Source organism: Callospermophilus lateralis, chromosome 8, assembly GCF_048772815.1.
Source record: "Callospermophilus lateralis isolate mCalLat2 chromosome 8, mCalLat2.hap1, whole genome shotgun sequence".
Taxonomy (NCBI): Eukaryota; Metazoa; Chordata; class Mammalia; order Rodentia; family Sciuridae; genus Callospermophilus; species Callospermophilus lateralis.
This window is the reverse complement of record NC_135312.1, coordinates 98,208,916-98,236,233: the sequence shown is the minus strand read 5'-3', so window position 1 is coordinate 98,236,233 and position 27,318 is coordinate 98,208,916. Positions and strand designations below refer to the sequence as shown.

The 27,318-nt window shown below is 32.3% G+C and overlaps 2 protein-coding genes across 3 annotated transcripts in view; both read left to right on the top strand.

The window, feature by feature from the left end:
• The window catches only part of Pdlim5 (PDZ and LIM domain 5), a 595,024-nt gene that overhangs the window by 209,038 nt on the left and 358,668 nt on the right, over window positions 1-27,318 (top strand). The gene's annotated exons all lie outside the window — the stretch shown is intronic.
• Smarcad1 (SNF2 related chromatin remodeling ATPase with DExD box 1) overlaps window positions 1-27,318 on the top strand; it is a 75,118-nt gene that overhangs the window by 34,417 nt on the left and 13,383 nt on the right. For both annotated transcript variants that reach the window (XM_076864414.1, XM_076864413.1), the window contains exons 7-15: window positions 3,329-3,430; window positions 5,197-5,278; window positions 7,423-7,817; window positions 15,199-15,398; window positions 20,639-20,729; window positions 24,340-24,439; window positions 25,030-25,089; window positions 25,190-25,265; window positions 26,799-26,934. In XM_076864414.1, the coding sequence (XP_076720529.1) occupies window positions 3,329-3,430; window positions 5,197-5,278; window positions 7,423-7,817; window positions 15,199-15,398; window positions 20,639-20,729; window positions 24,340-24,439; window positions 25,030-25,089; window positions 25,190-25,265; window positions 26,799-26,934 (1,242 nt within the window). The remainder of the gene's footprint in view (window positions 1-3,328; window positions 3,431-5,196; window positions 5,279-7,422; window positions 7,818-15,198; window positions 15,399-20,638; window positions 20,730-24,339; window positions 24,440-25,029; window positions 25,090-25,189; window positions 25,266-26,798; window positions 26,935-27,318) is intronic.

Below are 27,318 nucleotides of genomic sequence, written 5' to 3'. Positions count from 1 at the left end.
AACATCTATTGGCCACCTTATTTTACCATGTGCATTATGTTACAAAGATAAGTTTTGCTATTTCGTATTTGTGAACTTTCCTATTCAGGGGGGATAAAAAAGAACAAAAATGCTCTTTTCAACATCCTAGATATCCCATTCTGGTTAAAAAATGCCATGCAGTGAATGCAAAACAAATGTTTTCAAGTATTGATGAGAAGTTGGAAACAAGAAAATGGAAAGAAATTAGACCACCTGATAGATCTCAAGCAATAGACACAAAGGAATCTGATTTTGGACCATCAGAGTTAATGCCACAAAAATGAAAGTGTTTGGCTGGGCTGGTCTGAAGTGTTCAGAAGTCAATAAGAACACAACATAGCAAGGCACGGTTGTACACACCTGTAATCCCAGGGGCTCTGGAGGCTGAGGCAAGGGGATCGTGAGCTCAAAACAAGCCTCAGCGAAATCGAGACTCTAAGCAACTCAGTGAGACCTTGTCTCTAAATAAAAATACAGAATAGGTGAGTAATAAATTACTACTGGGGATGTGGCTCAGTGGTTGAGTGCGCTTGAGTTCAATCCCCAGTAACCCCCATCCTGCTGCCCAAATAAAGAAATAAGAATACATCATAAAGAAATAGAACAAAAGGAAGTATCATTGAACATTTGGATTCAAGGCTAATAAGTGAAAAAATGAGTTAACAACCTTTTCCACATAGATCTTTGTATTTATACACAATGACTGAAATGGAAATCGCTGTAACCTGCAAAAAGTGACTCCTTTTAGTGCCAGTAATGTTTGCTTTAGTGATTTCTGAACAGTGCTATAATTTTCTAAGCCTTTAGCAGTCTGACATAGTCATTTGTGCAGATGAGAAGCTGCAGAAAAGTTTTCAATCAGTGATATAACCTGAAGAAGGTGGCTCTGCATTGAGTTAAATTCTTGGTTTGATAAAACAAGTTTTATCAAAGTTATGAATGCATAGCTCAAAGAACCCAAATCTGAAAGACAACGTGCTGTATGATTAAAGGTTCCAAAAGTCAAGTAACTATGATGTTCAGCACCAGAGCTAAAAGGAGACTGGAAACTGAAGCCAGTAGTAATTTATTACTCACCAAATTGTGAGCCTTATGAAAGGAAAATGTTAAAGTCAGCCTTGGGGTTTGCTTCCGGGATAGCAAAAATTAGTGCCCTTGTTCATTAATGTTTTCACTTAATTCTTTTATGTTGTAGACAATTATTGCAACAACACAAAGTCTCCAAAACAAAAGCCTTACCCCTTAAAAATTCTTACAGTGCATGAAACTGTCTCTACGAAAGCAGAACTCAATCCTAGTGTCAGATTCTTCCTTTTGCCTTAAAAACCCACCTCTTATACAGCTCCTTGATAAAGGTGTGATGGCACCATTTATAACTTACTGTATAAAATCAATGTTTGTGATATTAATTTCCATTAAGAAGGTGGTAAGAATCCAAACCTGATGAAAAGTTTGGAAGAATTAATATCAGAATAGTCATTTCTATCAGTGTTGAAGCCTGGAGTAATAATGAGAGTGTTTATGTGGTGGCATGGTAATAAATGCCAATCACAGCTACTTGGGAACCTGAGGTGGGAAGATCCTGTGTTCAAGGTTATTTGGGCTACAGTGAGACATTGCCACCTCAAGTAAACAAAGCAGCTGCATTTCCTCATTGACTTTCCTCAGTAAAATTGACACATATAGTAGAACAGCTGTAACGTGTCAGCACCTGATTATTTGATACACTGAAATAATTTTTCAAGACTCATTCAATTTTTGTATGCTTCAAGGAACTATATTATGTTGGAATGGGTCAGTAGCATCAGTCTCTTCTGTGTCCACAGGAATGTGGTCTTGCTGCTTGTTAATGAGAGTGACAATTCTAGGATCCTAGATTTGGTATTTCCTATAATAGTGGCCCATACTCTGTGACTCAGGGAGCTAAGGAGTGTTTTTTGACATTGCCAGATATGACTGTTCTGGAGCTAGAAAAATAATCACAAGATTGAATCATAACTCCTGACTCCACTGAGACAGATTTGGGTTCAAACTCCATGTATAATCTAACTTCTGTAAAGCTCTAAAGTAACTACCAGATGTGTTCCACATTCTCCCTCACCAGGGATCAACAAAGCTGGCACAAAGGTAGATCTGAGCACAGACAGTAAATGATAAGGCACACCATCTACTGAATGCTGAATGTTTTACTTGTGCTATATTGTTTCCCAAGCTGTTTTTCAAATATTGTGTATCTTTTTTGGTGCTGTGGATCAATCCCAGAGCCTTGTAGAGCCTATGCACTCTAAATACATAGCTGTATCCCTAGCCCATATCTTGTGTGTTTTTTTTTTTGTTGTTGTTGTTGTTGTTTGTTTGTTTTGTTTTTCTTAATTATACATGAAAATAGAATCCATTTTGGTAAAATTATACAAGCATGGATTATATCTTATTCCAATTAGGACCCCATTCTTGTGAGTGGGTATGATGGTGGAATTCACTTTAGGTATTTTCATGTGTACATAGGAAAATTATTAGATTTATTCTACTGTCTTTTCTATTTTATCCCTCCTCCCTTCCATTTGTTCCCCTTTGTCTAATCTACTGAACTTTTCCCCCTGCCCCCTTTAATTGTGGTTTAGCTTCCACATATCAACAAAATCATTCAACCTTTGGTTTTTTGGAATTGATTTATTTCACTTAGCATGATAGTCTTCAGATCCATTCATTTACTGGCAAATGTCATTATGCCATTATGGCTGAGTAATATTCCATCGAATATATGTACCACAATTTCAAGCTTCACAAGCTTCCTCTCAAAGAAGGTGCACAACTTGCTCACAATAAAGAGGTCCTCCTGCTTCACCACCTTCTCTTGGATCTTCTCTTGGATGGCTTCTCCCACCTCATTCTCATTCTCATTCTGATAGACATAGGCACAGTCTAAGTGGCGATATCCTGCATCAATGGCCACCTTCACGACTTCTTTGATTTTGTTTGGGGGAGACTTCCAGGTGCCCAAACCCAACATGGGCATCTTGGCTTTGGTGCTGAGCTCTACGAAGGTGGCCATGGTTGATGCAGAAATGGATTTGAGAGAGCAAATAGATGTCTGGTGTCCTCTTTTAGTAATCAGAAATCAGCAATCTTTTTCATCCTTGAAGGCGTAAATTTGTCAGTGTTTACATAAACATAAGTAAACATTGTGGAGAAATAAGCATTCTTAACAAATGTGATAATTTTTTTTTAAAGTCAGCAGAAGTATAATTATCTTAATACTGTTTTTACTGGTGATCTTTTAAATTGATTCTTTTTTTTTTTCCTATAGGGGGAAGAATCAAATGAGTCTGCAGAATCTAGCAGTAATTGGGAAAAGCAAGAAAGTATTGTATTGAAATTGCAAAAAGAATTTCCAAATTTTGATAAACAAGTGAGTAGTATAACATTGATAAGAGAGACCAGTTAATCGAACAAATACAAACTTACCCTTAATTCTTACAGGGTTCAATTTAAACAATATTTTATACTACAGTTTGGAAACTGGGCATTGAACCCAGGGATGCTCTACTACTGAGCTGTATCCCCATTTCTTTTTCTTTTTTAAATTTGTGTTGGGGACTGTTAAGTTGCAGAAGCTGACCTCAAACTTTTGATCTTCTTGACTTAGCTCCCCCAGTCACAGGGATTACAGGTGTATGCTACCACATACTCCTTTTTAACTCTTGACATTGTTTATTCACCTTGTTTATTAATTATAGTATCAGCATTACAACCCAAACCATAAAAAAATAACAATAATAAAAACTGAGTTCATTTATACTATGTAAACCATTTAGAAAGCCATCTATACAGTCTTTGCCCCCATGAAATAATTGCTTAGTTGTTTTGATTTTTTTAAATTTCTTTTCTTTCTTTTTTTTTTTTTTTTTTTTTAATGTTTTCCAATTGAAACCATTTATTTACAGACATACAAGGAAAATAAACTTTGCTCTCCTGCAGACTTCTCAGGAGGCTACTGTCTCCGGTGACATAGCCCAGGCCCCTCTCTCTGACCTGGAATAGGGCACAGTTGGTGGAGTGGCTGCCCCTACAGCCCTGGGGAAGAGGGGTGGGTAGAAGGTGTCCATGAGGACAGAGGAGAATTTTAAAGTACAGTATTGCATTTTAGTGTATTAGTATTCCATACACTTTGTTCTCCTTTCCAGATAGTAAGAATACTTCCAGAGTCATTAACAATACAAGCTAACTAAACATGCCATTGCTGAAAGGGTCTGTTTTATCACATGATCATATATTGAAGCACATGTTTTCTTAGCATTTGAAATTACATGTAAACTTTCCTTGGTATATTCCATTATATACTCAGGTAGTACATTTGTTGGATTCTGATGAGCTGAATGAATATCTTACTGGTATACTTGTTGTTTACAAATATTAAAACTTAGGGCTGGGGTTGTGGCTCAGTGGTAGAGCACTTGCCTAGATAGCATGTATGAGGCACTGGTTTGATTCTAGCACTACATATAAATAAATGAGTAAAGTAAAGGTCCATCAACATCTTAAAAATTTTTTTAAAAAAATAATGTTTTGTCTAACTGCATATTGAAGTTCTATTTATTCATTTTTTTGGGCACTGGGGATTGAACTCAGGGACACTCGACACTGAGCCACATTCCCAGACTTATTTTATATTTTATTTAGAGACAAGGTCTCACTGAGTTGCTTAGTGTCTCGCTTTTGCTGAGGCTGGCTTTGAACTTGCAATCCTCCTGTCTCAGCCTTGAAGTTTTATTTTTAATCGGGCAAACATTTCTTGATCCTTCAGTGTTCAAAGGGAGAACTAGAAATAAAAAAAAGTTCTTGCTTATCTGCAGGTGTTAAATCACATAGAAAACATTTATACAGCAACATAAAAACAAGTGTGAAATAATTAGCTATGAATTCTCAATTTTAATGTGATTAATTTAGTTTTAAAAGCGCATAAACGGGCTGGGGTTGTGGCTCAGCAGTAGAGTGCTCGCCTAGCACATGTCAGGCCCTGGGTTCTATCCTCAGCACCACATAAAAATAAATAAATAAAATAAAGATATTGTGTCCAACTACAACTTAAAAAAATGATTTTTTTTAAAGTAAACATTTTCATTTCTAAAATGGTAATTTGAAATTTTTAACAAATACAAATAACTTTATTTCTAGGAACTAAGAGAAGTACTCAAGGAACATGAATGGATGTATACAGAAGCTCTGGAATCTTTAAAAGTGTTTGCAGAAGATCAAGGTAATTATTCTGTGTCATTGATTATACATACTTCCTGCTGGGTAAGTTGGCCCAAGCCTTTCATCTCCCATTGATTTGGGAGGCTGAGGCAGGAGGATTGTAAATTCAAGGCCAACACAGTCAACTTAGCAAGACCCTGTCTTAAAATTAAAAATTTAAAAAAGGACTGGGGTTGGAGCTCAGTGGTAGAGTTCCTCTGAATTAAAAGAAGAAAATACATACTCTCTGTTATATTCTGTATTTTAGTTATAAGAAAATAGTGAATCAGTTAGCTATCAACTAAAGAATGGAGTTAAATGATGTTGAAAGTGATGATATAAAAATTTTTTAAATGACAAAGTCCTAAATATTGACTTGTTGTTTATAAACAAAACAATAAATGTCTTTCTATGTGGCAAATCTTTCTTGGTAGTAAGGGCTACTTATTTTTTTAAAAATATTTTTGAGTGTATGGACATAATAACTTTATTTATTTTTATGTGATGCTAAGGATTGAACCTAGTGCCTCACAGATGGTAGGCAACTGCTGTATCCCTGAGCTATACAACCCCAACCCATTGAAGGCTACTTTTAAACAGCATGTCTAATGGAGTATAAAGGAAACATTTTGTACATATTAACTGTTGTTAGTCAGGATGGATCTTGTATTTGGTGGTATCTTATAATCACTGTAATGCAGATATTTGAGCTTGAACTGGCATGACTTTGAAAAGCACTGGCATCTAAAACATGGGAATCATCAGCATTTGAAGAAAGTCTAAACCCATAGTAGAACACTTTTAACTTTAGAAAATGGTATAGAAGACTGGTGGTGGGGCTCAGTTGAATTATATATGTTTAGTAACATCCCTAAGCCAGACTTCATGTAGACTTTATAATTGCAAAACCAGCTTTTAAAGCCCAGCACAGGTGGCTTTAGGTTTATTTTAAATGAGTTCTTTTAAGAAAAACTGTACTACCAGTATTATTGCATAATGAATGATATGTGTGGAAATTAGAAAGCCACCACTGTCACCTATTTTTGAGTCTGAAAATGATTCTCAAAAGATCCAGGTTATCAAAGGGAAGAAATTTGGGGAATACTGTATTCAGTTTATTTTGCTCATATTTTTTTTTATATGTGCAGAAAATGAGTGTATGATAATCTGAAAGCCTCTTGTGTAATTAGAAAATAAACAATCTCTATAAAGTATGTTCTTCCTTCAGTATCTGTAAGGGAAGGTTCAGATACCAAAATATGTTGGTGCTCAAACTCCTTTTTGTAAAATGGCATATATTTACATATAATCTATGTGTATTTCCCACATACTTTAAATCATTTTAAAATTACTTATAATATCTAGTAAAATGTAAATACTATGAAAATAGTTGTTCTATTATATCAGTTAGGGAATAATGATAAGAAAAAAGTCTATGCATCTATTACAAATGCAGGGTTTGTTGTTGTTTTTTTTTTTTTTTTTCCTTCTCTTTGATCCATGATTGAATAAATGCATGTATTTGGAACATGGCAGCGAGAGAACCAACTGTATTTTATAGAGTAATTGGTACATATTTTCTTACTGGTATATAAGATAATAGTATACCTCTATTCACAGGTATCCTAGAATTCAGTGAAATATAATAGTAGTAGTGGTTTTGATAATAATATATTGGAATAGTTTTTTAAATAATGATGAATTTAGAGTAGTGGACATAGTGATGGAAAGCTTATGGATAGTTGAAACAGACACTTTGTTAGTAAACTTCATGGTAGGATCAGCATTGTTTTTCTGTACCCATCAGTGTTGGCATTAAGGATTTGGGCTGCTTATGTAACATCTGGGACATTATGGATATACAGCTACAATTTATGTTGTAAGGACCTTTGTTAGAAAATGGAAATTTATATTTAATTATTTTTTTTAAAGAGGTTATTACCTGCTTTTGAAAGTATTTTCACTTACTCTATAATTTTAAATTCTGCTTCTGCATTTCTATTAAAAGTGTGTCAAGATTTAACAGTAAATTGCAGCTGAATTCTTCTGGATTCAAAAGGAATATGAATGTTTAAATATTTTTCTCATCTCATTTGAAGTCTTATATTTTTATTGAATTTATATATTTCTAATTTATTTATTGTTTTTGTCTTTCTTTGTACACAGATACATCGCAATTTTCATCACAAAGTGAGGTTCCAAACGGAAAAGAAGTTTCTTCAAGAAGTCAAAATTGTCCTAAAAATGTAGCTAAAACAAAACTAAAACAGAAATTTTCAATGAAACAACAAAATGGTTTTAACAAAAAACGTAAAAAAAATGTATTTAATCCTAAGAAAGCCATTGAAGACTCTGAATATGATTCAGGTTCTGATGTCGGTAGTTCACTAGATGAGGACTATAGTAGTGGTGAAGAAATGATGGAGGATGGCTATAAAGGTAAAATTCTTCACTTCCTTCAGGATGCTTCAATTGGTGAACTTACTTTGATTCCTCAGTGTTCTCAGAAGAAAGCTCAGAAGATAACAGAACTCCGGCCCTTTAATAGTTGGGAAGCTCTGGTAAGGCTACATTCTTTTTTTCCCCTCACTGTGTGTGTGTGTTTAATTTACAGTACCGTTTATAGTCAAGTTGTCTTCAGCCCAGGGAAGCATAGAAGGGAGGCCTTATCCTGGGTAGAGTCAAACATTGCTTTCATTGTAAGCCAATAGTATTTCAAATAGTGTCATATGACCTGATTTTGAATGAATTAAGGGGTGATTTTCCTGAAAAAACCCAAGCTGATTGGCTGGGAATACTGTCACTCATTCTTTTGCATAGAAACTTGGTTCATTTCACTGCAGAAGAAGAAATTAGAGCTTACATTTAGGAAGGAGTTGTTTGCTAGCCTGCTCTGATCTGTTACTGCTGAGACACCATGCAGAAAGCAAGAATGTGGCAGAAATTTTACTACAACTGCTTGAAGAGCAGTAGCAACGTCCAGGGGAGATCCATGATTGAAAATGCCAGCCTAACTGTTTTAATGCTTCACCACAAAAGAAGCAATTGTTTATTTTCTTTTTCTTCTAAAAGTGACAGCTCAACCTCTAATCATGTTTTTCTTGGTTAAACAACACGGCCATTTTATGGAGTGTAGCAGGCTTCAGCGTTTTTAATTGGAAAGGTAGAAAAGTTTGTGGAAACCTAGAATTCAAGTGTTAGGTGAAGGGAAAGCATGAGCACTGGTAAGTACACTTTGCATGATAATTTTGTAGAATTTAATTTCCTATAAAAAGTTTTACTGAAAATACCTGCTTTTTGAGTTTTCTAAATGTCAATAATCATTGACTCTTATTTCTACAGAAAAATATAAGAACTTTTTTGAAATTTTGCTTTAACACTTTTGGGAATGTGGGCTTTTATAGCATGCATTGTGTATAGGCCCTGCAATAAAAGCAATATGGATGATTTTTTACAGCTTTAGAAGATAAAGTGGTCTTTGCTTTATAAAGGTTTTTAAGATATTTTATTTTCTGAGTTACAGAGCAAAGTTGCATTTGTGATTAATTCTATAACTATGTCAAATCTAAATGAGTGTAATTGTACTTGTTTTAGTGTCTTAAAGTGGTAGAGGGGCCTACACACGGTTGTAAAAAGCATTTTTTAAAAATTGAAATATTTGAAAAATATAGAAATGTTGCTAACGCTTCATAGCTTTAAAAAAAATAAAATAAAAACACTCGTTTTGCCTGAAGCTTTTGCTTTTCCAGAGACCATCTGTCAAAGCAGGCCCTTTCAAAACTTGTTTGGCTTTGCCTGAGTGATTTATTTCTTAAGGTATTTGCTGAAGGGCTTTCTTGTTCTTCTTTTCTTTCTTTTCTTCTTTCTTTTAATCTTTAATGGTCTCTTATGTTATTATGGAGTTGGGTTGCTCAGGCTTGTTGGATTCTAATTTATTTCATAAAGAATGTAATTATCTACACTGGTTTGTTTAGTCACTGTAACTACTTGCCCAAGTATCTTATAGTAAATTATACAGTTTTATCAGGGTTATATGTGCCAGATGTTTTTAAAAATATTCAGCAACTTATCATGTAGAAAGCATATTTCCCCTACTAATTAATTGGCATAGTTTAAATTAGTCTTGACATGAATTTGGAGATTATACATTACTTACTTAAACCTCCTAACTTCTTGCCCCTTTCTCAAAGTTGAACATAAAGACTTTTATTGTTTGTTTTAGCCAGCCATCCAAATGTTGAGTGTTTTATCTAACAGTTAAAAAGTATCTTAAAAGTAAACTTTCTATTTGAGTTCAGTTGATACAATGCTTTGCTATCCTGTGCAATGTAGTACGTAAATAAGTTTTTGCAAATTTATAGTTTGATTTAACAAATATAACTTTACATTTTAGTTTGCTTAGAACTTTGAGCTTTCAGCTTTCAATAACTTAAGAATTTTGAATGACTGGATTGTAGAGCCCTTCAATCTTAAAAATATCAAAAGTCAGTATTTTGTACATTTTGGTAAAAAGCTATATAATTTACTCCTATTCATGAATAAGTTTGACAATGATTCTCTAAGTAACTTTGAGAGGAAACTAGGGGCAAAAAACACAGTTTTCGTTTTAATAGCTGTTGTATTTAGAAGATCCTATAAAATCAGTTGAGGTTTTAATGATGTCACTCAGTCAGACTTTAATGAAAATTACAGGATATTGTATATTATAATGGCCTACTACTAGCTAGTTCATTCTTTCTTAAAATTATTGTTTAATATTAAGGAGTAGAGGAATTCTTAACAGAATTTCACAGAACTATGAGATTCACAAATATTTCATGGAAAAAATGCATACTCATGAATCAAGCGAACACATAAGTTTTGTGACTTTTGTTCAAAATCAAGTTTTTTTAACATTGGTTATCTTTAAATGATTAAATATCATTGGTATTTCATTGTCTTATATAACTTGAATCTGAAAATTGTTAGCAGTTTCTTTAAAACAACTTTCTTGAAAAGTTGTAGATTATTGGTTCTTTTAGTCTTCAATGCATAGTATAATTCTGATGTATATAATATGTAAAAATGTATAATATACTGTGTCATATGAGGCACTTAGTTATCAAATCACAGATTTTAAATCCAGAGACCATATATTTTCTGTATCATGATTTTCATGTCAGAGATTATACTTTTTCTTTTTAAGCTAAAATATTTTTAGGTAGTTTAATCACATTAATTTTACATGAGAAAAAGCTGGTTATTAAAAAAAACAGAAAAAAAAAAACTAGTCCTTTAACTAAGAGGGTGTTTATATTTGTAGCTTTATTTAATTATGTTGGGTTTTTTAATTTGTATTAAAATTTAAAGACTGTTTAATTTTTCTTCATAATTTTCCTACTTTTATACATAATAGTAGTTTTTTAGGTGCTCATTCTAAGGAAATCACATTCTTAAATCATGTAGACTTTGGAAGTGTACCAAGTGTACCAAGCCAAAAGTGTTATTAGTTTAAAAACTAGTTATTGTTAATTGGTGAAATTGAAGTTTTTATGGCCAGACTTCACACAGTTGATTGATATCTGTTCCCCACCTATTTACTGAATTTTTGTCTAGCTTTATGCAAGGTTAGAGTGGGGGATATATTGTGTCCATGATAAGTCTTATTCCATTGTCTCCTTATGTGTTAACCAGAATACCAAAGTATTTATACTGATGAATAAAATATTTATGAATAGATCAGTTCATGAATATAGTTTAACCCCCCAAAATTCATATATATATATCTACTTCGTTAACATTTAGATCAGCATAGATGCAATTTTCCCTTACTGTTAGCCAAGCAAAGTCGAATTTAGTTCATGTATGATAATTCTTTTCTGTGCTCCTTGTGTTTTTTCATCTACTTTTAACTTGTAGACAAAGATTTTTTTTTTTTTTTGCTTTGTTTTCACTCAGAAATTTTTATAAAACATCTGTATAAATTTGTCACTTGCATCGCAATGCCTATTTCCTCCTTCCAGAGAGGGAAGCTTTGTTAAGTTTGATTATAAGATTATTATACTCTGGCTTTGTTTTAATTTGTATAAGGATAAACTTTTATTTAAAAAAAATGAATTCTGAGTACTTTGGAGGCTGCTGCAAACTTATTCATATTAATGAGTAAGATTAGAAGTCTGTCCTTAGGCTGTTATTTGTTAAGTAGGGATTAAATAATTTAACAGTTAAACGTGCTTTTAAACAATTTCTTCCATCCTGTAAAAGTAAAAACTAAAAAAAAAATTTGTTCAGTAACAGTGACACACTGTGGCAAGAGAGGGGTACTTCAGTTGCAGACTGCTTTTGATAAAGTCCTTGAGTTTTTGTTAATCAAAGAGATAGTAATCAGGGTCAGATTGAGATCCTTTTTACATGTAATTATCCAACTAATAGCAATCACTTAGTTTTTCTTTTCTTCCCCTTGAGAAAGTAATTGTTTTGAAAATGATTTTTTCTATGTAAACCTGGAATAGTGGTTAAGAAGAAGAAAGTAAAGTAGGTCCAAAATTGTACCAAAGATACCCATCATTTAAGATATTTAGAGCATCATATGTTTGTATTTCAGAACATAAAAATAGGATCATCTTTTCTGGGCTTATCATTAATTTTTTTTTTGTACTGGGGATTGAACTCAGCTGTTCTAAAATCACTGAGCCACATCCCCAGTACTTTTCTGTATTTTATTTAGAGACAAGGTCTCGCTAAGTTGCTCAGGCTGGCTTTGAACTCAGGATCCTCCTGTCTCAGCCTTTCAAGCTGTGGGGATTATAGGCATGTACCACTACACCCAGCTAAATTCATATTTATTAACATTCTGTATTTTCAGGGTACTTTGTTTTTCTTAAGTCCCCCTGCCCCCCACTTTTTTTTGGTAAAGCTAAGTAACTTATCAGATTGTTAATGCTTTTTAAAGTGTTCAGAAAACAGGTGGCAACCAAATGTTCTTAATACCTTTCCTTAAATGATACCCCCTCTAATGTTAATGAAGATACTGTGTAAGAAAATAGAACTGGGTTTCTATTCTTTTGTTAACTTTGGTTTTTATTACTTATAACACACTTAGGATTAACAAGTTAAATATTTTTATAGGTTTGTTCTTCCCCCAAATTTATATCCATCACTTTTCCCTAGTCTGTTTCCCACATGTTATTGCTTTTAGAGCTTTTGTCTGATTCTTACCACCTCCATATAGCTGGTTAATATAATTACATTTTTTTGTCATGTGTAAGCCTTATTGTTTACATAACAACGTGGATGAACAGATTGGTGCTCCTCTTATTGTTTTTTTTTTTTTTTAAGAGAGTGAGAGAGGGAGAGAGAGAGAGAGAGAGAGAATTTTAATATTTATTTTTTAGTATTCGGCGGACACAACATCTCTGTTTGTATGTGGTGCTGAGGTTCGAACCCAGGCCGCACGCATGGCAGGCGAGCGCGCTACCGCTTGAGCCACATCCCCAGCCCTCCTCTTATTGTTGACTGCATTTCACATGTCATTTCCAATTCCTGAGTTTTACCAATATGTTGATATGTGGTGTTTGCATTATTTTAACTATGTAAATGCTTTCCTGGATGAGCTGTGTAAGGCAGTATATGGTTATTTTTGCTGTTTCTTGAATTATTAGTTTAGTTTTCCCTGTTGGCTTGTTTTTGTCCTTCTAGTAACTAGTGATGTGTTCTTTTATCAGAAAGCAGTAATGTCTGTTTCATTTTTGTGTTATTAGCAGTTGTTGATGCTTTATGCCTAGATCTATAATTTAGTAGGGATTGCAAAGTTAATATTTTAAGACTGTCATTATTACTTCTTTAGGAACTATATATAAAAGAACTTTCCTAAATCTACTTCTCTACATATTTGCTGTTTGTATAAATTCAAAATAAGTGTTTCTTTTGCTTTATTTCTCAGTTCTCTAGTATCTTTATTGGTCACCCCTATTGTTTACTTATGTCTTATAATTTCTGAGTGATCATAACCGATTTATGTCTTTAAAGTAAAAGGAAGAAAAAAATATTTTTTCCTGGATCCTAGATTTTATTAGTCTGCTCATGATAAGTGCCCTTATAATGCTAGTTGTTTCACTTAAAATTGTTATCTGTTTTTCTTAGTAGCTATAAACCACATGAGAACAGAAACTGTTAGGTCTTTCTAACTACATACTTTAACCAGTTAGATTGTTATTTGCTAAAATCTAAGAATTTACATAATAAATGGCAGTTGGCTACAGAAGGATGTTCATTTAATTATTTTGAACCTTTAAGGTCTTTTATTCAGAGAGGCATTCTTACAATGAGAAGAGCATAGACTTTGGCTTCTATTTATTGTCCAATTCTGTGACCTTGGTAATTAAACCTTAGTTTGTTTATCCAGAATTGGTGAACTAATCTTGGAATAGTTAGGTGTATTTAATGAGTTACTGGATAAAATGTTGTAAAAATGTTAAGTAATGCACAGATAACTTAGAATTTCAGTGCCATTTTGTGAAATGCTAAGTTTGCTTTGTGTGTATGTGTTTTATTTTGTTTTAGTTAAAATCTTCCAGAACATTAATAATATGGCTTTGGAATAGATTGGATAATTTGTATTTTACCAACTTATTCTAGGATAAAAATGAAAAATGTATATTGTTATAAGTTGCAAAGATGCATCAATATATTCTGGAAATGTTGATTTTCTATTGTGGAGGTTCTCTATGAATTTAGAAATAACTGATCACAGGGATGATTTAGAGTTGTCAGTGTAACTCTTGTTGTTACTTGGAAGAATATGCTAAAAGAAGACATGAATCAAAATCGTGTGGTTTTATCTAGCAGATGGTGTTATTTTAGTTTCTTTTATTCAGTTCTGGATTATGGGATTTTGGGTTTCACCCAACAAGCTTTCAAAAAGCTATTGGCTTTTCTCATCCACTCCTCCTTTTTTTTTTTTTTTTTTTTTGACCCAAGTTCTTACTAAGTTCCTGAGGGCTTTGTTAATTTGCTGAGGTTGGCCTCAAACTTATGATCCTCTTGTTGCAGCCTCCCACATTGCTGGGATTACAGGTGTGTGCCACCAGGTCAGGAAAAAAGTATTTTCATAATGTTCTTCAAGATGTTTTTCAGCTATTCATATAAAAAATTCTAGTGTTGGTGTATTAAAGTAGTTTTTTCATTTCAAATATTCACCCTCATTTTTTGAAAAACAAATATAAATTTTCAAAGAAATTTTTGCTAAAGTCTTCACACCAAACCATTTATACAATGTTGAAATTAATTTTTTAAGTTTTATGTAATTATTATTGGGGGCTATAATTAGTTTTTTTGTTCAGCATTGAACCCAGGTCTGCACACAAAACATTAGGCAAGCACTCTATCCCTGAGCTGTGTCTCCATCTCTAATAATTAACTTTTGATTCATGTAATATCTTTTCAAGTAATAGTCTCAGTTTGAGAACAAAATATCAAGTGAGAAATAAATGGAGTTTTGAATACTATGGGTGGGTTGTACTTTGATGATGGATATGGTAAAAATATGCTTTTGTAAGATTAACAGGTCATAAGAAGTGACAGAAATGAAGACTAGATCAGGTATACAGTATGTGTTGTTAATACAGAAGGATGAATCTAAGATTTTGAAGACTTGATAGGAGATACTAGCAAACTACTTACTAATGTTTCTTCTATAAAAGAATAGCTGCCAAAGTCAAATTTAGAAATTTGAGATTATGCATTTTGAGAGAGAAAGAAATATATTTTATTTCAACATAGTTTCAAGTGACATAAGATGACAAAGTGAAACATGAATGCAACTGTGCACGTGAAGAATCAAGTTTTCTTAGCAGTTCTTTAAACTTGATTAATAAAGTTTAACCAACTTTTTTCCCCTCTAAGAATTTGGCTTTTTGTTTACTAGATCTAGACTATTAAAATGTTTTTCTTTCCATGCCATAGTTCACAAAGATGTCCAAAACGAATGGCTTATCAGAAGATTTAATATGGAACTGTAAAACACTAATTCAAGAAAGGGATGTAGTTATAAGACTTATGAACAAGTGTGAAGATATTTCAAACAAATTAACCAAACAAGTTACCATGCTTACTGGAAATGGAGGTGGATGGAATATAGAACAACCTTCCATTCTAAACCAAAGGTAACATTTGTTGAACATAGTCACTATTTTATCTCAGTTGTATAAAATATCTGAACTTATTTCTGCATTCTGCCTAGGGGAATTAAATGTGATATAGCAACTAGTGTTAGAGAACCCTCAGTCTTTCCTATAATGGCACATAAGTAGTATATGAATGGTTTTTTATTGACCCCCCCCCCCAAGCAGGGTATTTTATTCCATCATATCATTATAAACTAATGGGTGGAAATTATTTGGTATTATGTAACTTATGTCTTCCTTGACTGATGACAGATAATTTCTTCTATCTAATCAGAAACTGAAAAGGCATTTTAGCTCCCTTATACATATATTTGGTGCTTGGGAAAATGTCAATTGCTTAATAATGTCAGTTTAAAGATTTGTATTAGTTCAATTTATTTTTAATTATAAATTAAATGAAATAATTAAAATGTCCCATATTTGTGGTAAAATGTTTGAAATATTTTAGAAAGCCCAGATTTTAAAATCTTTGGCAGTAAAAATACATCAGATAGGAGAAGGATTAAGTATATCATATAAATGTAATATTCCCCAAACTGCTACTTTCTGTAAAATACCTTATCAGAATTCTTGCAAAAAATAAACACGAAAAATTGTCCTGTTGTTAATACATACTAAAATTACTTTTTATAATTATGAACGCCTATGTTTTTGCATGATATTGGGGGCTTGGGGTTGGGAAAATGTTTTGAACTTCCTTTAAAGGCTTATTTAAATAGTTGGAGACCGAGAACAGTTCAGAATACTTCTTTTTAAAAAATACATGAAATTGTTTGCTCTGATGTTATTTATAGTGGCAAAACCATGAAAACAGTCAGAGTTCCTAAAATCAGGGAACAACTGAAATGAATTATGGCTTATCCATACTGTATAATGGTGTGCAACTTAAAAAATGAGTTACATCTGCTTGGAATATTTCTGATAGATATTTTAGTAAGATTAGCATTAGGGTCTTATTAAATGATAACCTTAGTTGTTGATTTTAATTCTGATATTTTTTTCTAAGTTAATGATCAAAGCATATTTGCTGATCATTTGTTAATAATTTAAAATTGAGATATGAAAAAGAAAAAAGCACGATATGATTACTGGCCTTTAAAATAAGCAACAATCTTTTCTGTGCCCTTCTAGGGTGCTATGGGATGGTGTAGGGAAACGTGATGCAGTTACCACAAAAGAAGCTCTTTTCTGTTGCATAGAAAGAACTATATCAGCAAATTCATCTCCTAAAAGTGTAGTTGGAGCTGCTGCTTCTTGTTCTCCAGCATTGGATATGGGGAGTTCTTCACTCTACAAGACTTACCCAGTTGAGTCTACTTTATCATAATTTGGATTTTAAAAAATCAAGTGCTTTATTGCATCACCTAAAAATTTCTCTCTAAACCCACACTCACAAAGTCTTGTTACTTGTAAATAGTATGATCAGGTAACACTATCCTTTCCATTAGACTGAGGGTGTTTTTTTGTTGTTGTTTTTTTTTAATATGAGGAAAACAGTATTGTTTTGTTTTTTTGGTAAGTGGTCATTGGATTTAATCCAAAGAACTACTTCTAAAAACCTTTATAATCAGTCTTGTTAGGGTTCATTTAAGGAAACTTTTAGTGGGTAGAACTTATTGTCTTGGTTTTTGTTCTCCAGCCAAGTAAGAGTTGCACAAGCAGTCTTTACTTGGTGTACTAGCCAGGCATTGTGGCTCCATAGTCTAGTAACATTTGCAGTTGTTTCTTTGCCTTGGGAAAGGTTGAATTAGCACAGAGGAAAACATAAAACTGTCCTGATGAATGGAACCTACCATACTCATGTTGGTCTCTTTATTTTCTTTGTTATCTATCTATCTATCTATCTATCTATCTATCTATCTATCTATGTTTAGTTATCAGGATTGAACAGAGCCTTGTACATGCTACACAAGAGCTCTACCACTGAATTATACCCCCAACCTACTTGGATCTTTCTCTTAGTAGATCAAATTTTTTGTAGCAAACTATACTTTGAAGCAGTATTAAGGTTATCTTTTTATTTATTTGCCTTTTGGAAGTACATTCTTATTAAAAATAGTCGTTGTAGAGAAAAATATTTCTGATATATACCTCAAAACCTTTCTATATTCGTAAGTTTTATATTTAAACCTCAAAATTAACATTGCCTGAAGTTAAAATATAAGAGGGAAAAGGAGAAAAATACTCAGAATTTCTCCTGTTTTTTTCCTATCAGAGATATAGCCATCTCTCAGGCTTTAGCAATTATGAAATTCATGAGTTTTTGTTTGTTTGTTTGTTTAATTACTGGGGATTGAACCCAGGGTACTTTACCACTGAGCTATATCCCCAGCCCTTTTTATTTTTTACTTAAGACCATTTGACATTGATATGAATGCACACCAATACTGAAGATGATAGTTTGACTAACTCAAAGTACTAGGATGTAATTATTTAGTTTGCATACAGCTACTAGAACAAACTAATGTGGTAGAATTAATGTATGTCAGCTGTGTAATACATAAAATCTAAACTTCTGTTCATTTAGTATCCCTAATTTATTTATATATACCACTTCAAACAAGTCTCTCTGCCTTTATGTTACTTTATTTTAAACTGAAATTTAGCACAATATGTGTATTTCCAATCTTACTATTGCAGGCCTTTCTCACATTAATAATTTAGAAATCAGTTTTCTCTGGCAGGAGATATAAACCCAGTTTAATTTTCACATTCTGAAGAAATTATTAACTCTGGAAGGATATATATATATTTTTCCTCTAACAGAACAAGTAACTTTAAAATAATTTGTTGCCTTGTTTTCTTTCATGATCTCAGAAAATCTTAAAATCATTTTTTTTCCTTAATGGAAGGTACGAAATCTTTCGGTTTAGAGGTATTTGCTGCACTCTCTTCAGAAAAGAGCCCTAAATAATTCAGAAGATGTGAGCAAATCTCTACATTCTTATCTGTAAATTGGTGCTCATGGTTCATAAGCAGTCATAAAATTCCTTAGAAAACTCCAGTGTTAAAGAAAAATGGGAGGGAGGTATGATTATATAGCATCTAAATAGTAGAAACTGTAGGGAAAGAATATAACTATCCTGTTTTAAAAATTGCTCGTAATAAATGGAGTTCAAAATATCGTGGCTGTGGGTGTGGGTGTGGGTGTGGGTGTGGGTGTTTGTTGTTTTTCTTTTCTTGTAGTACTCAAGTTTACAGGCAGTCAACTACCAAGGTACATACCCAGCCCTTTTTATTTATTTATTTTAAAATTTTGAGACATTCTCACTAAGTTGCTGAGGCCAGCCTCAAAGTACTTGAGATTATAGCCACACTCCAATGTGCATTCCAACAATGTCTTTGTTAAAATTGAATTTTCATTGATCCTTTACATTCAGAAGAATTTGTTGTGTTACTAAGAAATACAGTTACTTGTAACTTAGATCTAGCAGAGAAGTGTGTGTGTGTGTGTGTGTGTGTGTGTGTGTAATACTTATGTATATTATGTGTAAATACTTTAGTGTGACAAAGCTGTTAAATGTCCTAATTCTATGTAGTAGATGCTTTTTCCTCTTTTTAGAATTTGATGTGGAATGAGTATCAGTTGACTGTCAACATGTGTTGGTGAGGAAGTAATTTTTGTTTATTGAGAATATTTCTTGGCTATATGTGATAGGCTGTATGTTGGAATGCATGTTGGTTCTTCAGTGCATTTATAAATGATATAATTGGCCTACCTTATCATGTTTCGTTTTCATGAAATGTTAATTTTATGTGTATAAGATGAATAAATTACTGGAAAGCATTCAGAAAAACAATGGAGAAATCAGTATTGATGATAAGTTGGTCAGGGCAGAGAGAACTTTTTCATTTTTAGGATATAGTGGTTGAGAGATGAGGTTTGGACTAGACCTGGGTTGAATACTAGCCTACACTGCACACATGGATTTGGTTAGCAATATGATATTGGGCAAGTAACTTCTCTGATCCAAGCAAAATTTGCATCTGTAAGATTATTGCTTTTATAGTAGTACAGAAGTTTTATTGGCTAAGAAGGGAAAAGATGAGTTTTTAAAAATGCAACAAAGAACTGTGAATACCTTAGAAATACTGGTGATTTCTTTTCTATAGGTACTTTTATTTTTTAGGTATGAAATGTTTTATACATTGTATCTCTCACAAGTAAAACACAGATTCTAATTTAAAATGGACATCTTTCATCCCAACTTTCTCTTAAAAGATATTTTGATTTCAGAGTTTGAACCCTAAATTGTTTATTATGCCATGACCTTGTCCAATATTTGCTTATTTTGGGTATATGCTATCCTAGTAAGTGAAATAGACTTCCTGAATTAATGTCTGAACCTTAACACTTCATATCCTTACAACTTCAGGCAGATTACTAAATTATGGTAATAACTACTTTATAGGATCTTTAAAGTATTTGTGTTTTCTGAAAAATGCTAAATATGTGTCTATATGTAATAAATATTCAGTAAATAACTACTCTTAATTTTTAGCCACTTAAACATTTAGAAAAAATTTTTCATTTTGACTCTCCAAAATAAATTGATCATTCCCAGGAATTAGTCTGTTTATGTGCTTCCAAGTTTTGATTTTGACATCTGCAAGTTAGTTTCTATTCACTAGTGTTCATTGATGTGTAGCAAATTTTCATTTGTACATAGTACACACTTAGATATTACCCATATGCGCACACACTTCAGAATTTACATGTACCACTTGTACTAGGGGTGACTGATACACATTCAGAAAGTATTTATTAAACCAGTCTGGCAAAACAGTGTGTTTGATTTGTGGGTTTTGTCCTAACACTCTTTTAAGTTCCTTAATGTGTTAAAATCAAATAAGTACAATTTTGTTTTCTAGGATGAATATTAAGTTAATAATGTTATCATAGTTAATATTCTAATCACTTTTGGAATTAATTAATTTGGTAGCATTACATTATGACCAAATATGGGACTATTATGTAATTTAATTGCCAGAAGAAATAAATCGACAAATAGAATAAATTTGAGAAGAGTAAAAGATTATTAGATTTGTTTTCTTAAATAGGTATACATAGCTTATAACAGTTAAGTTAAAAGGTAAGGCTCTGTCTAAGGCATTTGAATTTTTGTGTTCATTGTAAACCTAAACCTCATGTCAGAAAATAGTATAGAAAGCTAATAAAAGAATAAATCTGTAATATTTGGTTATTCTTTCTTTACCAGTTTGTCACTCAAGCCCTATCAGAAAGTTGGTTTGAATTGGCTGGCATTGGTACATAAACATGGACTTAATGGCATTTTGGCAGATGAAATGGTAAGTGTGTACTCTGTTACTTGTATTTTGTATTCCAAACATCATTAAAAAGGCATCCTTGCTTTCATTTAAAACATGGCATTTTTTCCTTGCCACTGTAGTTGTAACTGTTATCACTTTAGTATCTTACTCTTTTTCTTATTCCTACTGTTTTTTACTGTTTACTATTCCCTGTGTTAGTTTTATCCTTCTGACTCCTCCCCAAAATGAAAACAGATTTATTATGTTTCTTATTATCAAAATAATTAATATCTGTGTTAGAAATTGGACATTACATGAAAACATAAGGAAGAAAATCAAAGTCACCTGTAATCCTACCATTTAAAAACATAATAGTTTGATGTCTTTCTAGATTTTTTCTTTTGTATGTGTTTGTATGTATATACATAACAGATAAGTGTATAATATATATATTTATATAAGATACTGAGATTTTACTATCTGTGTACTTTTTATATAGCTGCTTTTAAATTTTAATATAACTGTCCTTATCAGTAAATAAATCTACATCACATATTAGCAATATGATTTCAGCCATTTTACTTTTATCAGATGTTTCAGGGTGTGCATTTTTCCCAAATTATATTTGCTTTAAAACTAAGCAAGTTTCTTATAGCCATTACTTCAGGTATGGTCATATAGAAACTTGGCCTTTTTCATTTTGAGGGCCACAGTACTGAGGATTGAACCCAGGGCTTCTCACGTGCTAGGTAAGCAGTCTATAACTGAGCTACATCCACAGTCCCTTTTTAAAATTGTTTATTTATCTACCTACCTATCTGTTTATTTATTTATTTAGAATTATTTATTTATTTGTGTTAGCGTCTCAGTAATTTGCCCAGACTGACCTCAAACTTGTGATCTTCCAGCCTCAGTCTCTCAAGTAGCTGGCATTGCAGGCAGGCACCATTATGACCAGCTAAAAACTTGACTTTAACATTTCCTTTCTTCCTCCAGGTATAGTTATAAAAAGTATTTAAATAAAACGAGTCACGCCGTGTACAGGGCCCTGTGTTCAATCTCCAACACAAAAACTTAAGACATGTTCTGTGGATAAATATTTACTGGAGTTTTTGGAAACTCAAAACTTTATTTTGAGTTTCCAAAATAAATATTTAAACAAAGATAATACTAATTCTCTAGTTACCTTCTAAGGAGATAACATTTAATATTGTAAGACATATTTCTGTATTTAGTTCATACTCATTTGAACAAAGATGCTTTTTTTAAAAAAATTTTGATTTGTTATATATGACAACAGAATGTATTACAATTCATAATACACATAGAGCACAATTTTCATATTTCTGGTTGTACACAAAGTAGAGTCACATCCTTTTTGTCTTCTTACATGTACTTAGGGTGATGATGAACATAGAATTCAGCCATCTCTCCTACCCCTATTCCCCCTCCTTTCCCCTCCCTCCCGTTTTCCCCATTGAAGATGCTATTTATCTAATAGAAAAGTGAGTAAAAGACTGTTTCTCCCTCTGAAATTGGCCCACATTCTTCCTTGAATGTGTATTTCTTAGCTTTACCCCCAAAACTCTCTTTTCTTGAGATAGCCTACATTCTCTCTTAAAAGTATATTGGTTTTCCTAAATAAATCTGTCTTTAAAAAGAGGAAGAAGAAATGAATAATGTATATAGGATTTCAAAATACTTACAGAAATTAGATATAGAATAAAGAACATTATAGTCATATAACTGAACTTGGGGAATCTTGGAATGTAACCTTGGTATTGGATCTAAAACTTGTCTTTTATGGGCTGTCTGATTCAGTCACTTACCAAAAGTATTTCTGTGGACTGGGGTTGTCGCTCAGTGGCAGAGTGCCTTCCTTGCACATGTGAGGCACTGGTTTTGATCCTCAGCTCCATAAAAATAAGTAAAACGAAGATACTGTGTCCATGTACAACCAAAAAAAAAAAAAATTAAGGTATTTCTATATCCTACGATTATACTTGGTATCAAATAAAGTATACATTACATGGAATTATTTTTATTGCATGTAAAGCACAATATTTTTAAATTGGCTTAGTTATCTAGGGTTGCCATATAAGAATAAACATAGATAGAGTACTTCAACAACAGAAATTTATTTCCCAATTTATTTTTGGAGGTTGGAGATCCAACATTAATGTCTTATTGTGTTTGGTTTCTCATGAGGCCTCTCTTCTTGGTGTGTAGAGAACCATGTTTTTGCTGTGACCTCGAAGTGTCATTTTCTGTCTGTGTGCCTATCCTTGTTATCTCCCATCTTAAAAGGATATCATTCATATTGGTATAGGACACCACCCTTAACACCTCTTTCAAATTTTCCCTCAATAATGGCCCTTTTCTAAATAGTTACATTGGCCATAGAGTTTCAACATGTGTATTTTCTGGCACATAATTCAATCCATAAACAGTATGTTTAGCTCCCCTGAGGTGTAAAATCTCATTAGCCTTTTTATTAATGAGTATTTTATTGGTATCTAATTTGCTTGTCAAAAGATGAATTAATGTATTGTTTAATGACTTCTTTCCAAACATACACCATTTTGACCATCACCTAGAACAAAGATTTCCATCATCCCACAAAGTTCTTTAAGTTTTTTTTTTTCCCTCTAACCATTAGCACTGCCACTTCTACCACCATGGGTTAATTTTTTCTGGTTACATAGCATAGTCAGTATATACTATTTGTTTCTGGTTCTTTTGGTGCAATAGAATGTTACTGAGATTTAATCTTTGTTCTTATATGTACCAGTAGTTTATACATCCTTCTTATTGCCATGTGGTATGATAGTCCATGGTATAAATATGCTGCATTTGTTTAACCATTTTTAATACAAATACAGCTTTATTTTTAATAATCAAAGCTGGGAAAATATTAACCTTTTTTATGGGTAAATGGTAAACAACTTGTGATATATCCATGCATGGAATTTTACTCAGCAGTAAAAAGAAATAATTCGTAGATGAATCTCTAAAGCATCATGCTAAGTAAAACTAAGTAAATGAAAAATTTTTTTATTGTATGATTCCTTTTAGATGAAATTCCATGAAAGGATATAGTTTGATGACAGAAGCTGTTTTACTCAGCCTTTTTACCGCTTTATCTATTCTTTTTTTGCTGATGTTGATGATAGACCTTTTTTAAATTATTATTTATTTATTCATTGTGGTGCTGAGAATTGAACTCAGTGCCCCACACATGCCAGGCAAGCTCTCTACCACTGAGCCCCAGCCCTAGATAACCCCTGTTTATCCATTTTTCAGAGTGGAATTTCAAGGTAATAAACCAGGTTAACTCTGGTTAGTTATTTGGCATTTTTAAGCAATAGCTAAAATTGTGTTCTTTGTAGGCAACGCAAAAATTCTCCCATATTAATTTATTTCTTGTATGAACTAACAATTAAGGTCTATCTATCTTGTTCATTAAAGTAAGTTTTAGTATCATTTCTAGATTAAAATCAGTTCCATCTGTCATTTGCAGCTAAGAACATAGTAGATATTCTGAGTTGAATTGTGTGAAATTAAAAATAGAGCATAAAATATTTTTTCATTTTGTACTTCCACATTTTTGTTTATTTTTAAATTTTACATTTTAAACTTTTAATTTTAGGGCCTAGGAAAAACGATTCAAGCCATTGCATTCCTTGCATACCTCTATCAGGAGGGTAATAAAGGTCCTCATTTGATTGTTGTTCCAGCCTCAACTATAGGTTTGTAATACTGGAGACAACTATTTTTATAAACTTCATAATGTTTTATATAGGTAAAAGTGTGTGTGCGTGTGGGTGTGTTCTTTTGTATTATGACGTACGTATGTACATTTATATTGGTAATCTTTTTCAATAAACTAACTCAAATATAAGTCAATTATTCAGATTTCAAATCAATTTATTTTTGAAAAGAAAACAGTACTTTTACAACTAGAGATATTTATTGAATCACAAAGTATGTAATTAATACCTTCTCAAACTACCATTCCATTCTTTCACAATTGATGTAGAAATTAGGGTAAGAGAGTATTTGTGCATGTGAATATAAAATAAAAGCCTTTTCTTTAAATGGGAAGTTAGTAATCACTTGTAAATAAAATAGTTAGCCTTCTGCCTTTTACCCTTAATTTTGATGTCTCTTCAAAACCTCAAGATTTTAATCATAAAGCAGTAATATTTAAGGTTCTATTATAAAAGCAATATCATTGTGCTTATTTATATTTTATTAAGGAATAACTTGTCACTAGTTATTTGACTTCATGAACATTCCCTATTTTAGCAGATGCAAAGTAATCTCTTTTATTTTATAGATAACTGGTTAAGGGAAGTTAATTTATGGTGCCCTACTTTAAACGTGCTCTGTTACTATGGTAAGTGTATGTCATTTTGCTTTTAACTTTGGGAATCTCTCTAAAACTAAAATAAATCAATAAATACAATCTAAATGTGTGTATTGTTTTTAAATTCTAGGTTCTCAAGAAGAACGTAAACAAATTAGATTTAACATTCATAGTAAATATGAGGATTACAATGTAATTGTGACTACGTAAGTATTGAGAAAGTTTGAGGAGTGAAGATTTGTGAAGGCCCCAAATTTCAAAAAATATATTTTGTATTAATAATATATAGGAAAGTTTATGCTACAAACTATGTAACAAAAGTAATGGAATTATATATGTTGAAGATGAAGGTCCCCCTCTGTCCCCCGCCCAATTTGGTGTTTAATGCCAACATGAGAGCTTTTTTGTTAGCACAATCAACTCAGTGACAGTATAAGAAGATTTTATCCACCTAATTCAAAACATAGTCTTTATATAGTAGGATTTTTTCAGTTAAACTTAAAGTAAAATTAGATAATTTATATTTTTAACTTTCAAATAAAAGTTTATAATAATACAATGAAATATTATTTATAATACAATGAAATATTATTCTCCCAGTGAAAAATTATGAAGGAGAAAAAAGAACATAAGTTAAAACATGTTTGTGCTTAAAACATTAACCAGCAGAGTAGGTCCACAAAGTATGTCTATATGTGAAGAATAGAATAGGATTAAAAGTAATTTTGAGTGTGTTAACCATCAAGAGTAGTAACTATTTGGTGTAGGTATCTGGTGGAGAACTTACTGCTTTTATGTTACATTTATTTTATAGGTATTTAATGTTTATTTTAACTGTTAATGCTGTTGTTATTTTCTCACTCCTGCCATCTTCTGTAGGAGTCTGTCTTTAAAAGAATTCATTTAGCCAGATGTGGTGGCTCATGCCTGTCATCTGAGTAAACCTGAGACAGGAGGATTATATATTTGAGGCCAGTTTGTACAGTTGAGCAAAACCCTATCTCAAAAAATAAAAAGGGCTTGGAATGTAGCTCCATGATAGAGCTCCTCGATTCAGTTTCCAGAAAAACACACACACAAACAAATTCATCATTATCCCCTACTTCCCCTTTATACTCAGGACTGAACCCAAGAGCACACACTATCCTGTAACAACATTCCAAATATTTTTTGTTATTCGAAACAGGGGCTTGATAAGTTGCCTAGGCAGGCTTCACACTTGCTTTCCTGTCTCCTTCTCCCAAGTAGCTGGGAATAACAGGTGTGTACCACCATGCCTGGCCAAAATTTCATCTTTTTGTAATAATATAGTCTTCATATATAGACATACTTTGTGGACCTATTCTGCTGGTTAATGTTTTAAGGACAAACATGTTTTAACTTATGTTCTTTTTTCTCCTTCATAAAATATAACAATTTGTAAAGCAAAGTGTAACAGTAACAGATTACTTGTAAATTGTACTCAGATTGGCCTCTTCTCAAGTGTGTAGAAATTGTCTAATTACGTTGTAACATTTACCTTATAATTATTTCACCTTTCATAATTTGGTTATATGTACATGGATTATTATTAGATACTAATAAATCAAAATTTATTTCAATACCAACTATGTCTAGTACTGACCTTATGGGACTAGCTATTAGAAATATATGAAGATAATGTTTAAAAACTTCATCTCACTAGGCTCCAAGATTCTAAAAAGTATATCCTTTGAAATCTTTTTCTCTTTTGGTGATAGGTATAATTGTGCAATCAGCAGTTCTGATGACCGCAGTCTGTTTCGGCGGCTAAAACTTAATTACGCTATTTTTGATGAGGGTCATATGCTGAAGAATATGGGTTCTATTCGCTACCAGCACCTTATGACAATTAATGTAAGAGAGTGTTTTGTAAAATTGTCTTAGCTGTGATAAAATTTTAGATTATGTAATTTAATATATATAGCATTTTGTATCGGAAGTCAGCAAACTTTTTCTGTAAAGGGCCAGATAATAAATATTTCATATTTTAAGGGCTCTATGGCCTGATATTCATTCTTTGTTTTAATGATTCTTCAAAAGTATAAAAACTGTTCTTGGCTCTTAGCTTATAAGCCTCAGTTTACCAGCCCTTGTTCTGTATGATAAACTGTAAAGATTAATTATAGTTTATCTTCTTTCATCACCTCATAAATTGAGGACATAAGTTACTTACCTTTATAATAAGATCATTAGTTTTTATATTGCAGTTTTTATATATGAGAGTTGATAATAGTAGAC